General features: G+C 47.6%; 1 protein-coding gene across 1 annotated transcript in view; it reads left to right on the top strand.

Annotated features, from left to right (window-relative positions):
- EIF4G2 (eukaryotic translation initiation factor 4 gamma 2) overlaps positions 1-15,262 on the top strand; it is a 1,765,983-nt gene that overhangs the window by 1,645,805 nt on the left and 104,916 nt on the right. The window contains exon 19 of the mRNA XM_044059276.1: positions 6,298-6,506. Within this exon, the coding sequence (XP_043915211.1) occupies positions 6,298-6,506 (209 nt within the window). The remainder of the gene's footprint in view (positions 1-6,297; positions 6,507-15,262) is intronic.

The raw sequence follows: 15,262 nt of genomic DNA, 5'->3' as shown, positions 1-15,262 counted from the left end.
CCTCAGATCGTTTTTTGCCGCGGCTGAAGAGCTCCTGGCTGGGTGAGATCGTTTTCAATATTTTTTCAACAAAAACTTCGAAATCGAGTGTGTGTGGTAGTAAAACCTTCTACCCCCTTGTTTGTTAGTTTTCTAAATTTTTACTGGTACAGTAGTTAGTTTCTTGTCACTCCCCCTCCCTCCTTAGCATTTGGGTGTGTGTGAGTGCGCTTCATCATGGCGGAAGGGCCTAAGGCCATTTTTTCCAAATGTACTGAGTGTGGCCACAAGCTTTCCCCAGCTGATGGCCACACTCAGTGCGTTTTGTGCCTGGGGGCAGCCCATCTCTCAGAGGCCTGCCAGATATGTGCGGCCTTTAACCCCCGGGCACTTCGGGATAGAAAGAACAAGCTGATCCTGGCGGGAAAACTCCAGCAGGAGTCAGCTTCTTCCTCTCCTGTTCGGGCTCCGGCTGCATCAGCGGCCTTGGCGCCCTCTGTTCCCTCAGCTCTACCCAGGACTCAACCTCCCACTTCGGGTTTGAGCTCTGGGGAAACTAGTGCCTCCAACAAAGGAGAAGAGGCACAAGGATAAGGAGGGACATAGATCCCATAAAAGGCGGACCGAGTCTCACCCCTCGGCTCCGCCAGCTAAAACAACTAAGTCTCCTTCGGGGGTCTCCGGATCCTTCTCCTCTCGGCTCCGTTCGTCTAGCTTCTCACCGGAGGAGGAAGATCGGTCTCCCTCGAGGTCGTCGAGGCGGCCCTCCCAGCCCGCCTCGACTACCTCTTCCAGGTCAACAAAAAGCATCTCCGAAGCGGATATGGATCGGATGATGCGTCGGTTCTTACAGACCCAAATGCAGATGGGGGTGCTCTTGCCCCCCCCCTCTGGGGGGAGCGCGGCCCCCATGTTTGCCCCGATCACTCCTTCTCCGACTCATTTTCGGATCTCGGAGTCATCGGATCCGTGCCCATTCGGATCCAGGGAATTGTCGGCGCCGATAGCGCTGGTCTCTTCGATGCAGACTATGCCCTCGAGCTTGTCGGATCCGAGCTCTCGGGGCCGAGGGCTGAGCATTGGATCCAAGGGAGGAGTTGTATCTTCGGAGCTGTTGGGTTCGCAGCGCACCTCTCTCTCGGCGCCGACTGCTTCGGCTCAGACCCCGATCCCTTCCTTGGAGCCGAGGAGATTGCTCTCAGAGGCTGGCGAGGGTGAATCTCCTTCGGTTTTTGAGGTAGTGGAGAAGGTACTGTCGAGATCCTCCAGATCCCCGGTTCAGGTTGTGGATCCACCCGTACCCCCACTGTATGAGGGTCTGTCTTCCATCATCCGACCATCGGGACAGCCTGCCCAAGCCCTCCAGCTAGTTCCTGTTGAGGAACAACAACCCGTGGACGAGCCCTCTTCGGATAGCCCCACCGAGGAGGTTCCTCGGAAACGGTGTAAAAGGAGGCACCTGGACTCCCCCGAGTCCGTTACCACTGACACGGGCTTAGATGATAGGGAGGGTTCCCCAAGGTCACCCCCTGAAGATGTCTCCTTTGGAGACATCATGGAAATGTTGCGTATTAGAGGGGGGTGGTCTGCCCAAAAACCTTCCCTTGATGAATCCGTGTTCCTGGAGGTGTTTGAGGCAGGCCCATCTACTTCTTGGGTGTCCCCTCCGGCCGACCCCCTGGTTGACTTAATTACCACCAGGGCGTGGAAGGAGCCCGACACCGTGGAGCCAATACCTAGACGTCCTGACAAAATACTGAGCCCCCCCGCAGATAGGCAATCGTGGGCCAAAGGATCCCCCGTTGATGCCATGTTGGTGGCGGCGGCCACCAAGAAAGAACTCGCCCGGGAGAGTTCTGTGGTCCACCCGCCAGATAAAGAATCTCGAGCGTTGGACCGGATTGGGAAGCGGATGTTTGCTTCAGCGACCTTTTCTATAAGGGCGCTGAACTATATGGCACATACCATCAGGCTACAGCGAGACTTGATCAAGGAATACGCTGCAGCCCCCCCAGAGTCCATGTCGGTCGGAGACAGGAATGTGTTTACGACATGAATGGCCACTCTAAAATCCATCTCCAATACGTCTATGCGGCTCCTCTCTCATGCTTCGGAGGGGGCCGCTAGAGCCAGCAGAGCAGGGGTCGTCTTACAACGTCATGCCTGGCTCCGTCTTTGCGACTTCACGGATCCCTTCAAGGCGTCCTTCGCGAACGCCCCCTTTGACGGTTCTGCTCTTTTCGGCAAGACCGTTCGCGATATGCTGGTCCAAAGCGAAAAGGACAGGAAGATGCTGTCTGCCGTCGGAGTCCGCTTCTCTAGTCCCCAAAGATCCTTCTCCAGGAATCAGAGGGGACGCAAATCTCAGCAATCCCATCCAGCTGCTGACCACTCGTCCTCTAGAGGCAGAGGAGGACAAGGTGGACGCCGGCCCAGAGGCAGAGGGGGGCTGCGTAATTTCGGGTCTAGAGAACCTTTCTCGGACAGACCCGCGCAACAGCCTTGAGGGCTTGCCCGACTGTCCCTCTCTGGAGGCAGTCGGGGGGCGGTTGACGGGAGCACCTGTCAAACTGGGAGTCCCTTACAACAGATCGATGGGTGCTCCGTATTATTTCCAGAGGTTACTTCATTCCTTTCCTAAATCTTCCCCCCAAAACCAGCCACCTCCCCGATGTACCACCCGATCAGAGGGAGGAGGCGGCTTTAGAAATTTTAAAGCTGCTAAGAAAAAGAGCCATCCAGCCCGTCCCCCCAGATCAGTCCGGATTGGGTTATTACTCAAGGTTCTTTTTGGTGCCAAAGAAAACGGGGGACCTCAGACCCATTTTAGACCTTTCCGCTCTGAACCTGTTTATACCCAAGGAAAAGTTCTGGATGGTCACTCTTCAATCTATCCTCCCCTTTTTGTGGGAGAACGACTGGATGTGCTCCATAGACCTCGAGGATGCGTACTACCACAGTTTAATGGACAGACGATCCAGGAGGTTTCTCCGCTTCCGGCTCGGAGCCAGTCATTATCAATTCAGGGTTCTTCCATTCAGCCTCACTTCAGCCCCCAGAGTGTTCACCAAAGACATGGTGGTGGTTGCTGCCCACCTGAGACTTCAGGGCATTCAGGTCTTCCCGTACCTAGACGACTGGCTCCTTACCGCGACCAACAGGCATCAGCTCTCAGTAGCGAGAGATTATGCACTGACTCTAGCCCACAACCTAGGCATTTCAGTAAACCTGCAGAAGTCCTGCCTGTGCCCCACTCAAGCCCTGGAATTCATAGGGGCCAGGTTGGATACCCGAATCTCTCGAGCTACCCTAACATCAATCAGACTGAACAGCTTGTCTTATCAGGTGTTAGCCCTTCTACAGAATCCTTCTCCTCCAGCGGAGTTAGTCCTGAGGGCACTAGGGTCTATGGCAGCCGCGATCGGTCTTTCCCTCCATGTCCGCCTGCGAATGCGGATATTGCAATGGACCCTTCAAGTCCAATGGTCCCTCTTGCTCCACCCGTTGAACACGCCCATACCGCTGAGCAGAGTTTGCAGGGACTCCCTTCTTTGGTGGTTGCATGCGCGGGAACTCAGAGAAGGGAAGCCCTTTGTGATCCCCCCGGTCGAAGCCACGCTGACCACGGACGCTTCTTGCCTCGGGTGGGGGGGGCATTGTTCAGGCAGATCCGTTCAAGGCATGTGGACTCCCCTAGAGACCGCATTGCATATCAATGTCCTAGAGATGAGGGCGGTGCTTTTGGCGTTGCAAGCCCTCTATGACCTTCTTCCCCTCGGGACTATTGCAATCCAGACAGACAACATGTCTGTAGTCTGGTACATAAACAAACAGGGAGGAACCTGATCTTACCCCCTGTGTCGAGAGGCCATGAGAGTTTGGGAATGGGTGATCTCCACCAACCGCTTTCTGGTAGCAACACACATCCCGGGACGATCCAACATATTAGTGGACAAGCTAAGTCGGGTGCTCCTCACTCCATACGAGTGGTCTCTGAATCCATCTGTTGAGAAACAGATCTTCCACAAATGGGGTCAGCCTTGCTACGATCTTTTTGCTTCTCCTTTAAACACAAAATGCAGCGAGTACTTCGCAATAATTCCACCCAGAGGGGAAACCCCCAGAGATGCTCTGGTCCATGCTTGGCCTCCCGGGCTCCTTTATGCTTATCCTCCCCTTCCTCTCATGATGAAGTTCATTCAGAAAGCCTGTCGGTTAGGGAGCAGAGTTATCCTCATAGCCCTATTCTGGCCTTGGCAGATCTGTTTCCCCTTTCTGCGTCTCACAGTGTGGCTCCTCCGTGGATTCTGGATCCCAGTCCAGAACTGATTTCTCATCCCGCGGATTGCCCAGCGCCCAACCTGGTCAGCCTCAAGCTTGCGGCTTGGCTGATCCAGTTCTATTAATGGCTAGGACTCCCGGTATCTCATCTCCCGTGAAGGCCATTCTGGTTGCGGCTCATAAGCCATCTACCAGAAAACTTTACAACAGTAAGTGGAAACGTTTTTCCATTTGGGCAGAAGATAAGGGCTTGGACCCATTTACTGTCCCTATCCCGACCATCCTAGACTTCCTCTCATTAGTCTTTCATCAGGGAGCAAGCGCTTCTACGGTTAAGTTACAATTGGCGGCCATCTCCCATTTTCATGTGGGTGATGGCATAGGTTCCTTAGCATCTACAAAGTTGTGCAAAACCTTCTTACGAGGCATCTTCCTTCTAAATCCACCAATAAAGTCTGTGATTCCCCCATGGGGCCTCACTCTAGTCTTGCAAGCCTTAACAAGTCCACCTTTCGAACCTGCGGCCTCAATTCCGTTGAAGTTCTTGTCATGGAAAACAGCCTTTTTAGTGGCCATTACTTCGGCCAAAAGGGTTTCAGAATTACAAGCCTTGTGTATGAAGCCTCCTTACCTTATCTTTCAGGACTAACCCATCTTTCTTGCCTAAGGTTGCTTCAGAAGCAAATATAAATCAATCACTAAATTTACAGGTGTTTTTTCCCACGTTTCAGAACAGGGGAGAATACACATTACACAAATTGGATGTACACAGACAGCTGCGTTTCTACTTGCATAGGACTAGAGAGTTTCGCAAGTCGGACCAGTTATTTGTCTCGTATGCAAAATCAGCCATGGGTAAAGCCATTTCCAAAGTTACTGTGGCAAATTGGATTCGTCAGTGTATTATTCAGAGGTATATATCGTCTGGCAAACCAGCCCCGGTTAATATCCGTGCTCATTCTACAAGATCTGTAGCCACTTCAACAGCCTTCTGGTCTAGGGTTCCAGTGGACGACATGTTCAGCGGCTACTTGGTCCTCTTCTCATACGTTCATTTCTTATTATAAATTAGATGTGATTTGAGAAGTAGGGCTTCTTTTGGCTCCGCGGTGCTTTGGAATATCCTTCCGTAAGGACCACCCAGGTTCTTATAAGTAGCTGGGGACTCTGTCCCACAGGTTGCAGAGCAAATGAAGTAACTACTTCAGATAAAGAAGTTATGTACTCACCATAACGTTCCATCTGAGTAGGTACTTCATTTGTCTGCAACCGACCCCCCCTGCCATCCCCCGAACCTTTCGGGATTTTCTGATCACCTTTGCAGTTGATTGTTCATGTTTACAGGTTGGTAAGGCAAAAAAAACGATAATGATCTGAGGTAATGTGGTTGGTAGCAGGGGATTATGGGTAGGGGAGGAGCTAGGAGCTCGGATCTTGGAGCTTGGTGAGGTGCCGGTTCGGATCCGAAGTCGGATCCGATACCCACAGGTTGCAGACAAATGAAGTACCTACTCAGATGGAACGTTATGGTGAGTACATAACTTCTTTTTTATGTGTGCGTGTGTGTATATGTATATGCGCGCGCACACAAGTCGCAAAAGATAAATGTTATCTAGAAACAGGGGTTAAGGTAGGTACTGTACGAGTTTTCTTCTGTGTACATTGTATCTTTTTTTTAGCCTTTGAGGTTTTACAATCTGGTCTAAAAGCATTCCTTTTTAAGGTATTGGGTGTAATTAACTTTTAGGTTATAGAAATGCAAAAGTGCTTAGTAATATGAATTTATCATTAAGCTCATTTGTTTCCATAAAAATATGGTGACATCTGGCACAGCAGTGTAATGCCCGGTGTGGTGGATTTAAGGTTTTGACTTCTATAGTAGACTTTAGCTACAGACCTTGGTAAAATTTAATGCAGTTTTGTCAAGAATTGTCAACACATTTTAAAACTGATTTGGCTGCCAGTATTGTAATTTGAAATGGTGCATTCTTAGCCCTTTCCACTTGAAAGGTGAAAGTAACTAATGCTTTTTTGTAGTTTTTTACAGTACATTTCACAGGAGGTGAACTTCTTGGAAGGAAATGATTCTTCTGCTGCTCCCTCCAAAGAACAGTTGGAACAAGAGAAACAGTTGCTTTTGTCATTCAAGCCAGTAATGCAGAAGTTCCTTCATGATCATCTTGATCTACAAGTCAGTGCACTGTATGCTCTACAAGTACACTGCTACAACATGAATTTCCCAAAAGGTAGGTTAAAGGTTAGATTTTTTTTTACTTAAAAAGTAGAACACCCGTTCAGTGGCTTGACAAAGCATCTTTTAAACTAAGATTTTCTTAACCAAGTAATATCCTCAGCTGACCCTCTTAAGGCCTCTCTGTTTGAAATGCTGCATGTTTAGGGTAGTTTGTCTGCAGCTGAATACATCAACCACTAGCAATGCAATGGGGTTGTTTTTTTTTTTTTTTTGAGCTGACCTATGCTTTCAGCAGTAGTCATTGATGGTTACTGCTAAGTGGCAGATGTTCTTCGTGTTTCACTGTTGCAGTCATTACATTTGGGTTATCTGCCTACAGGTAGCCCTCAGCCGGCCTGAATATCAAAGACTTGGATTCCTGCATCGGATGCTTTCTCTTCTTCCATGATGTCAGGGGTATAAAACATGCAGCCGACGCCATTACATCAGTCTTTCTCATCGCGTGGTGCCTGAAGCAGTTTGCAAGTGCCAGTCGGCCGACTCCTGCAATTTTCGTTTTCGAGTTTCAGAACAAAAGTCTTCAAAAAAGCTAAGTACCCCGTCGGGGAACTTTTTTCTTGCTCTTTACCGATGTCATGAAGATTTTCATTCGTACTGCATTCCTTGCTTAGGCCCAGACCACAACGTTCCTCGCTGTCGGTTTTGTGCCTTATTCATCCCCCGAACCATTCGTCTGTATATTTTCGCAGCAAATTATTTTGGTACTCTGTTTAACTATCCAGAAATGCCTTCCGCAAGCCATCCGACTACCAATATTCAGAAAAAACTAAAGGATACAGAGACAGACCGCATAGGTCCAAAACTGCCGACGACGCTTCCGTTAAGCTAGTCATCAGTTCGCCGGTACTCAGTGAGGTGCTTTAGCAGCCCCTGATACCCACTACTTCAGAATCGCAGGCCTCTACTGAGACCCATTTGGAGTCCGGTATGCCGCGAGATGCTTTGACTATGGAACCTGCGGATGTCTCTGCCTTGGATGGGTCCGGAGCCTCTGCAGGCACCGGCTTCTGAGGGTGTATTCAGGCCTACAGATTTGCATTTTAAACCAACACCATCTTCTTCATCAAGGCCTGAAGCTCGACACATGCCTAGAAAACTGACCTCCAAACCGCATGGTCAGGCCCATATGCCTAAAAAACAAATGCTAAGAATGGCTGAAGACCTTACTTTAATTAGGGAAAGCCAGCCTTTCCCCCTGTAAGTGACCTAAAACTGATTTTTCCTTCTGATGCTTCTGATCAGGATTCTGAAATTTCTGTTTCTTATGATTACCGGGATTTACCCTCCTCTACCTATGAGGATTCTAATGCAGCGGGTTTCATTCCCTCTGCTTCCCCTCCAGAATATTTTTCTTTTGGTGAAACCTTGCACACTTTTAGGGAGGATTTCCGCTGGGAAAGCCTGGATTACTCTCACTCCAAAAAGAGGCTTAGGGAATTCTTATTCCTTCCTCAGCACAGGCCTTTAGCTATCTCTCCTGTTCTGGACATTGTAGATGATGCCTTCTTGGAATCTAGCCTGGCTCCAGACTATCTCCAGCCCCCACAAAACCTGACCGGTATTACAGAGGACCTGACTCTCTCAAGTTCCTCTTCAAGAATCCTGCTGCAGATCCAGAGACCATTTCCCAAGGACCTAAGGGCATTAAGGCTACTGCTGCCAAAAATCCTACCCCCTTTGATAGAGATTCCAGGGCCTTGGACAGATTGGGTAAGAAGGTATACACTTCTGCTACTTAGGCCATTAGGGCCTTAAATTGCCAGTTTCATATGTTAAAGTATCAGCAGCATATTATGGGACTACTTAAACAGAAAATGATGTTGATTCCTGACTGTGCTGAACATAAAAAATTACAGGATTTAATGCATTCTGCTGAGCAAGTTGGTAAACCTACTTTGCAATGTGGATGTTCATCGTGTTTCACTGTTGCACTCATTACTCTTGGGTTATCCTGCTGGCAGGCTACCCGCAGTCGGCCCGAATTCCAAAGTCCTGGTCTGGCTTCAGTTGCTGTCGCCTCTTCCCTGATGTTAGTGCACCAGGAGTATAAAAGATGCAGCCGACGCCGTTTTCTTCAGTCTTTCTTGCCGCGCGGTGCCTGAAGCAAAAGCAATTCGCAAGTGCCGGTCGGCCGACTCCTGAGAGTTTCAAAATCGAATTTCAGATCCAAAGTCTTCATTAAAGCTAAGTACCCCGTTGGGGAAACTGTTTTCTTGCTCCAGACCGATGTCAGAAAAATGAATGAAATGAATGGCCTCCCTGATATTCCTGCCCTTGCGCACGTGTCATAATAATTGGTTTCTATTAGAGAAAAGGTCATTAACAATGATTGGCAATAAACACATGGCAGCAGCCATTTAATCCATCTGAAGTCTGTGTTATTAGTAATATTTACCTTTTGGTTACATTGACTTGTTAAACATGGAATTCAATGTGGTTTTGACTCTTTAGAAGCATCTTGCAGGGCTGCTGTCACTGGGTCTGTACTTAGAAGGCATGCTTGGCTTAAGGAGCAAAACTTGCCAGATAGTGTTAAAGCTGAATTACTGGATGCTTCCTTAAACCAAGACCACCTGTTTGGCAACAGGGTAGAAGTTGTCCTTAAAAAGATGGAGGTTAAATCTATGCAAACTGTTAAAAGATTTCCTGCAATTACAGCCTCCCAGATTTAGTAGCATTGGCCTTCTAAGAATTGGTCCTTTCCGGTCTCTTCCAGGCCTTCTCAGTCCAAACCCAGGAACAGCAGACCACCTAGGTTACAGTCTCAGGCTACACACAGGCTTAGGCAGTGGGGGGCTCCCACTTCCAAAGCTGGAAGTAGTAAGACACCCCCCTATGGAAAAATGTCACAATGACTTAACCTTAACCCTTCTATGCCCTGTTAAACTCCTGCTCTCTTAGGATGAAAGCTCGCCCTGCATGCAAAAAAATGGGAACTCCATTACCCCAGGACAAATGGGTTTTTAATATAGTTTCCCAAGGATACAGATTCCACTTTCACACCTTACCAACCACAAACGATTGGTCAGAGGCTCAACAGCAGATTCTTTCTCTAAGTATCAGGGTTATTCAACCTGTCCCAGCAGAAGAAAGGGGACAAGGGTTTTACTCAAGACTTTTCCTGGTACCCAGAAAAGACAGCTCCTGGTGTCCTATCCTGGACCTCTCTGTTCTAAACTCCTTTTTGGTAATGCGAAAATTCAAAATTGTAACACTTCAACAGCTGCTTCCTATGCTAGGCAAAGATGCCTGGTTGGCAACCTTAGACTTAAAGGAAGTTTACCTGCACTTTCCAATAAGGGAATCTTGCAGGAAATACATACGCTTCAGAGCAGGCTCTATGCACTTTTGGTTGTCTGCACGTCCCTTTGGCTTATCTACTGCACCCAGGGTATTCACAAAGTGTCTAGCTCCAGCCATTGCATTTTGCAGGCAGAGAAATAATCAGATATACCCGTATCTGGACGATTGTCTAATTCAGGCAGAAAGCCAGGACATGCTATTAAAACATCTGCCATTTGTAAAGAAACTTCTAACCTTGCTGGGATATACCATAAACGAAAAGAAATCTCATCTGGTACCCTGCCAACAGATTGTATTCCTTGAACGCAACTTCCCAGATGGCTTACCTCACGCCAGAGAAACAAGTTTGACAGTGTACTTCAAACTACTGGCCACAAAGACACAGCTGTCTGCAAGGAAAATTTTGCAAGCCCTGGGGTTCATGGCCTCTTGCATTCTTCTAATTCCATATGCAAGACTGCATATGAGGAAACTACAATGGTATCTAAAAAGCCTATGGTGTCAGCATTCTCAGGACCTGGAATCAATGACTCCTATCATTCCTTGTATAAAGGCAGAGTTCTTCTGCCACCTCAACAAGGGGCTCCCTTTCAATCTACCCCCTGCCGCCCAATCCCTGACTACAGACGCATCAGACTGTGCATGGGGGCCTCACTTGGCAGGGCAGTGCATTCAGGGCAAATGGAACCCGAGTCAGATGCACCTGCATATCAACCGAAAAGAGATGTTAGCTGTACAGAATTCTCTGACAGCCTTCAAGGACCACATCCTTCCAGGACAATTATTGGTTAAGATGGACACCACCACAGTTATGTAGTACATAAACAAGCCGGGGGGAACCCACTTGTACCCTCTCTGCAGACTAGCCATGGCTCTGTGGAACACAGCCTTGAGCTACCAAGTGCACTTACAAGCTCACTTCCTACCAGGCAAGCTAAATTCACTGGCAGACCTAAGCAGAAATCTCATGGACCCACACAAATGGAAACTGGAACCAAAAATGTTCAACCTCTTGAGGAACAAATGGGGGACTCCAGAGATGGGCCTGTTTGCCTCCCCCCAGAACTACCAATTGGACAAATTCTGCACAAGGACTCTCCACAGTCAAGATTGGAAAGTGGATGCCCTGTCCTTCACCTGGGGAAACCTCTCGGTTTATGCCTTTCCCCCCTCTGCCTCCTCTCGAAGGTCATGCTAAAGATCAAACAGGACATACCAAACAGTTTTTATTGCACCAGACTGGCCTCGCCAGCACTGGTACCCCCTCTTGCGCAGCATACTGCTGGATCCATGGCACCTACCTCAGACACTTTCCCTACTGTCCCAGCAGGCGGGCCAGATTCTGCACCCTCAGCTTCAAACCCTGAACCTTGCAGCCTGGTTAATTCCTTGAGCTGTCCAATAGCATCCCTCAGTAAGTAAGTGCTAGAGGTCATTCTGGTAGCAAGAAGACCTAGTACTAGAAAATTGTATGCTGAAAAGTAGAAAAGATACTGTTCCTGGAGCCAGACCCCCAGGGTATGGGCTCTGTGGTGCCCAGTTTACCTCATATTCTTCAGTACTTAACAGAAATGCTCCACAAGGGCCTATCCTTCTCGTCAATTAAAATTCATGCCTCTGCAATTTCAGCACATTATAATACTGAACCACCCCTCTTCTTTCACCCCCTGTTAAAACAATTCCTCAGAGGTGCTAAACATTTAGGACCCCCCCCCCAGGTGAGCCCCTACTCCAGCCTGAGACCTTAACTTTGTGTTGGAAAAGCACACTCTCCCTCCATTTGAACCAGCTGCAACTGCAAAGTTGAAATTCCTTTCTTGGAAGACAGCCTTCTTTCTAGCCATCACTCCAGCAAGAAGAGTGTCTGAAATACAAGCCCTCATGACAGTGGAGCCCTTCATTACCTTCCATGCAGACAGGGTTTCCCTCAGGACCAATCCTTCCTTTATGCCCAAGGTGGTGTCTAGTGTGGCCCTAAATCAGTCTATTCATTTGCCTACCTTTTTTCCTAATCCACAAAACAAAGGAGAACGAATTCTGCACTCTTTGGACGTGCACAGACAACTTAGATTTTATTTGGACAGGACGAAGCCTCTCAGAAAATCTGAACAGCTGCTAGTTGGCTTTGCTGCAGGGGCAGAGGGGAAGGCCATTTCAAAGCAAACCATTTTTAAATGGATAGCCCATTGCATTCATTTCTGCTATAAGCTTGCATCTACCTCTACAGCTTTTCTCAGAGGGGTCCCTACCAGGGACATCCTAGAAGCTGCTTCCTGGACCTCTGTTCATACCTTCACCAAGCATTACCACATCCCTATTTTTTTTCTAAATCCAGAGCTGGTTTTGCCACTGCAGTATTGCAGGGCTTAATAGCTGGTCCTAATGCTCTCTAACTTCCTCCTCCCTTCCTTAGGTTCATAGGTAGGTACTAGGCTATTGGCCCTAGGGCCTATACAAGCCTAGCCAAAAATGTACCCTGGCTTTCGCCACCCACGAAAATTATTTTCCTGTGCCCCTGTCAAGCAGAACCACAGAAGTGATCGCCAGGGTGAATTTCCTATTATCCATCCAATCATCAAGATTTTTCTTGAAGAGTGCTAATGAGGAGCTCTGTTTGACATAGGTAGTGTGTTCCAGAGTATGGAAAGTCTCTGGGACAGGAATCTATCCCTCCAGCATGTTCTGTTTATTGTGGTGACAAGGTTTAGGTCACTAGAGCGTGTAGCTCTGAGGGATTGGGATTTCTTTAAGTGGAGCATGTCCAACAGCTCTGGGTTTGACATAGCTTTGTATGTTAGGCAGAGATCACCTCTCAGTAGGCGATATGCGACGGTGTAAAGCTGGAGTTTTTTGAGACTGTTTGCGTAAGGCATCTGTTTGAGGCCAGTAATCCTCTTTGTGAGGTATTGTTGTGGCCTTTCCAGTTGTTGTAGATGTCTTGTGAGGTACATACCAAAGGGGGCGTTGTACTCTATAATGGGTCTAATGAGTGATGAGTAGAGGGGAACAATGACCTCTTTTTGTCTGGATGAGAAACCTTTTGTGATGAGGTGTGCCATGTAGAAGGATTTCCTGACCACTTTGGCGATGTGATTTTCAAAGGAGAGACTACTGTCCACTTGTGTCCCAAGGTCTCTTATTACACTTTTGATGTTAAGTAGACTACCGCCTATGTGGTAGTTCATGGGTACAGAATTTTTACCAAAGGGGATGACTGCACTTTTTGGCATTGAGCTTGAGACCATGTCTTTGACACCAGGCATCTGTCTCAGTGAGGTCCTTTTGTTAGGATGTCCACATCTTTAGGAGTTTCAATTATGGCTCCTAGTTTGCAGTCATCTGCAAATTTAGTTAGTCAAAGACCTTCTGTGTTAGCCTGTACTTCAGAGAAGTAGATACCAAACAGGAGAGGACCCAGGACTGAACCCTGTGGTACTCCACTTGTCACTGGTCTGAAGTCTGATTTGGAGTCTGCTACTTTCACAGTGTGGGTTCTTTCAGTAAGCCAGTTGGCAACCCATCTTGTGACATAAGGATTTATACCTAGTTTAGTGAGTTTATCTATAATTCCAGAGTGGGGGATGGTGTCAAACGCCTTGGCGCGATCTAGATAGGCTGTGTGAACCACCTTACCCTCATCTATGGCATTGGTGAGTTCTTCAAAGAAGTCTATCAGGTTTAGGAGACATGATCTGCCTTTTACAAACCCAAACTGTGTGGGGTCCAGGGTTTGGAGATCTCCAATGTCTTTGTTTATGAGTTCCATGATGATACGTTCCATGGCCTTGCAGACTAGGCTCGTCAGGCTAATGGGGCGGTAGTTCCCGAGGTCTGTTGTGGCCCCCCCCTTTGTGGAGTGGGATAACTGTTGCGGTGCGCCATTCAATGGGCACAAAGCCTGAGGTGAGGCTATGATTGAACATGGTACTTAGGTGAGGCTATGATTGAACATGGTACTTGGGTGGGGTTGCCAGTTCATTCTGTAGTTCATGTAGAAGGCAGCCTGGGATGTTGTCGGGTCCCATGGATGCTGTGTTCTTGGCTTTGGAGAGTGAAGTTTTTACCTCTGCAGCCGTGATTACAGGAACTTTGCATTCTTCCGGTATAAAGATGGGCCCTTTAGGTGGTGAGAGGGGGGTAACGTTAGCACTGAACCTATCTGCCAGGATGTTGGCAATATCAGTTGTTTCTGTATATTTAGAGTAATTGTGCTGTAACTCAGAGCAGATCTGAGTGTTGCCATTGAGATTTTTGACATAGCTATAGAATGCTTTGTGGTTGTCTTTAGAATTAGCTTTGGGAATCTACCCAAATTTAATGACTGCAACAGTGAAACACGAAGAACATAGTACAGTTGTGTACACTTACCATAAATGTAGATGTTCGAGTGTATTCACTGTTGCAGTCCTGGTTACCCACCCTCCAGCCCCCTCACTTCTCTTGGCTCTACCTTTGCTTCTTGTTATAAGCTTTCTGGTGTATTTGCTTTTTGATGGAGGTGTAACATATATAATTGCTTCCCATTGTGGGGGCACCTGACATCTGGGGCAAGAAAAATTGATGTAATGGCGTCAGCTGCATGTTTTATATCCCTGACTTAATGGAAGAAGAGACTGCATCCGGCGCATGAGTCCAAGACTTTGATATTCAGGCCGGCTGAGGGCTACCTGCAGGCAGATAACCCAAATATAATGACTGCAACAATGAATACACTCTAACATCTACATTAATGGTAAGTGTACACAACTGTACTTTGCCTTTCTCCTCCTGTTTAAGTGTTAAATGTCGTGGTTGCATGATGAGCAAGAGCTAGTTTTGAATTTTGAAATGGTAGCAACATTATTTTGTTTGCTCCCCCCCAGATGGTCTTTGTGTTTCACTGTTTTAGTCATTACATTTGGGTAATCTGCTGGCAGGCTGCCCTCAGTTGGCCTGAATTCCAAAGTCTTGGGTCCTGTGTCGGTTGCTGTCTTCTCTTCCATGACGTCAGGTCATCAGGGGTATAAAACATGCTCAATGCCATTTTCTTTAGTCTTTCTTGCCGCGCGGTGCCCGAAGCAGAAGCATTTCGCAAGTGCCGGTCGGCCGACTACTGAAATATTCGAGTTTGAGTTTCAGAACTGAAGTCTTCACTAAAGCTAAGTACCCTGTTGGGGAAACTTTTTTCTTGTTTTTTACCGATGTCAGAAAAAGTTAATTGTATTACTTGTGGGAAGCAAATACCTTATAAGGATTTCCATTTATACTGTATTCCTTGCCTAGACCCTGATCACAACTTGCCTGGCTGTCGGTTTTGTGCTAGATTTAACCAACGCCATATTAAGTGTCAGTATAGATTTGCATCAGAGTATTTTGGAAACCGATTTAACTACCCAGAAATGTCGTCGGATAGCAATCCGATTACCGGAGTACATAAAAAACGCAAAGAAAAGGACAGAGAAAAAG

This window comes from Protopterus annectens, chromosome 17.part0 (genome assembly GCF_019279795.1).
Source record: "Protopterus annectens isolate FY-2018-M chromosome 17.part0, PAN1.0, whole genome shotgun sequence".
NCBI lineage: Eukaryota > Metazoa > Chordata > Ceratodontiformes > Protopteridae > Protopterus > Protopterus annectens.
This window is presented reverse-complemented; position numbering and strand designations above follow the sequence as displayed.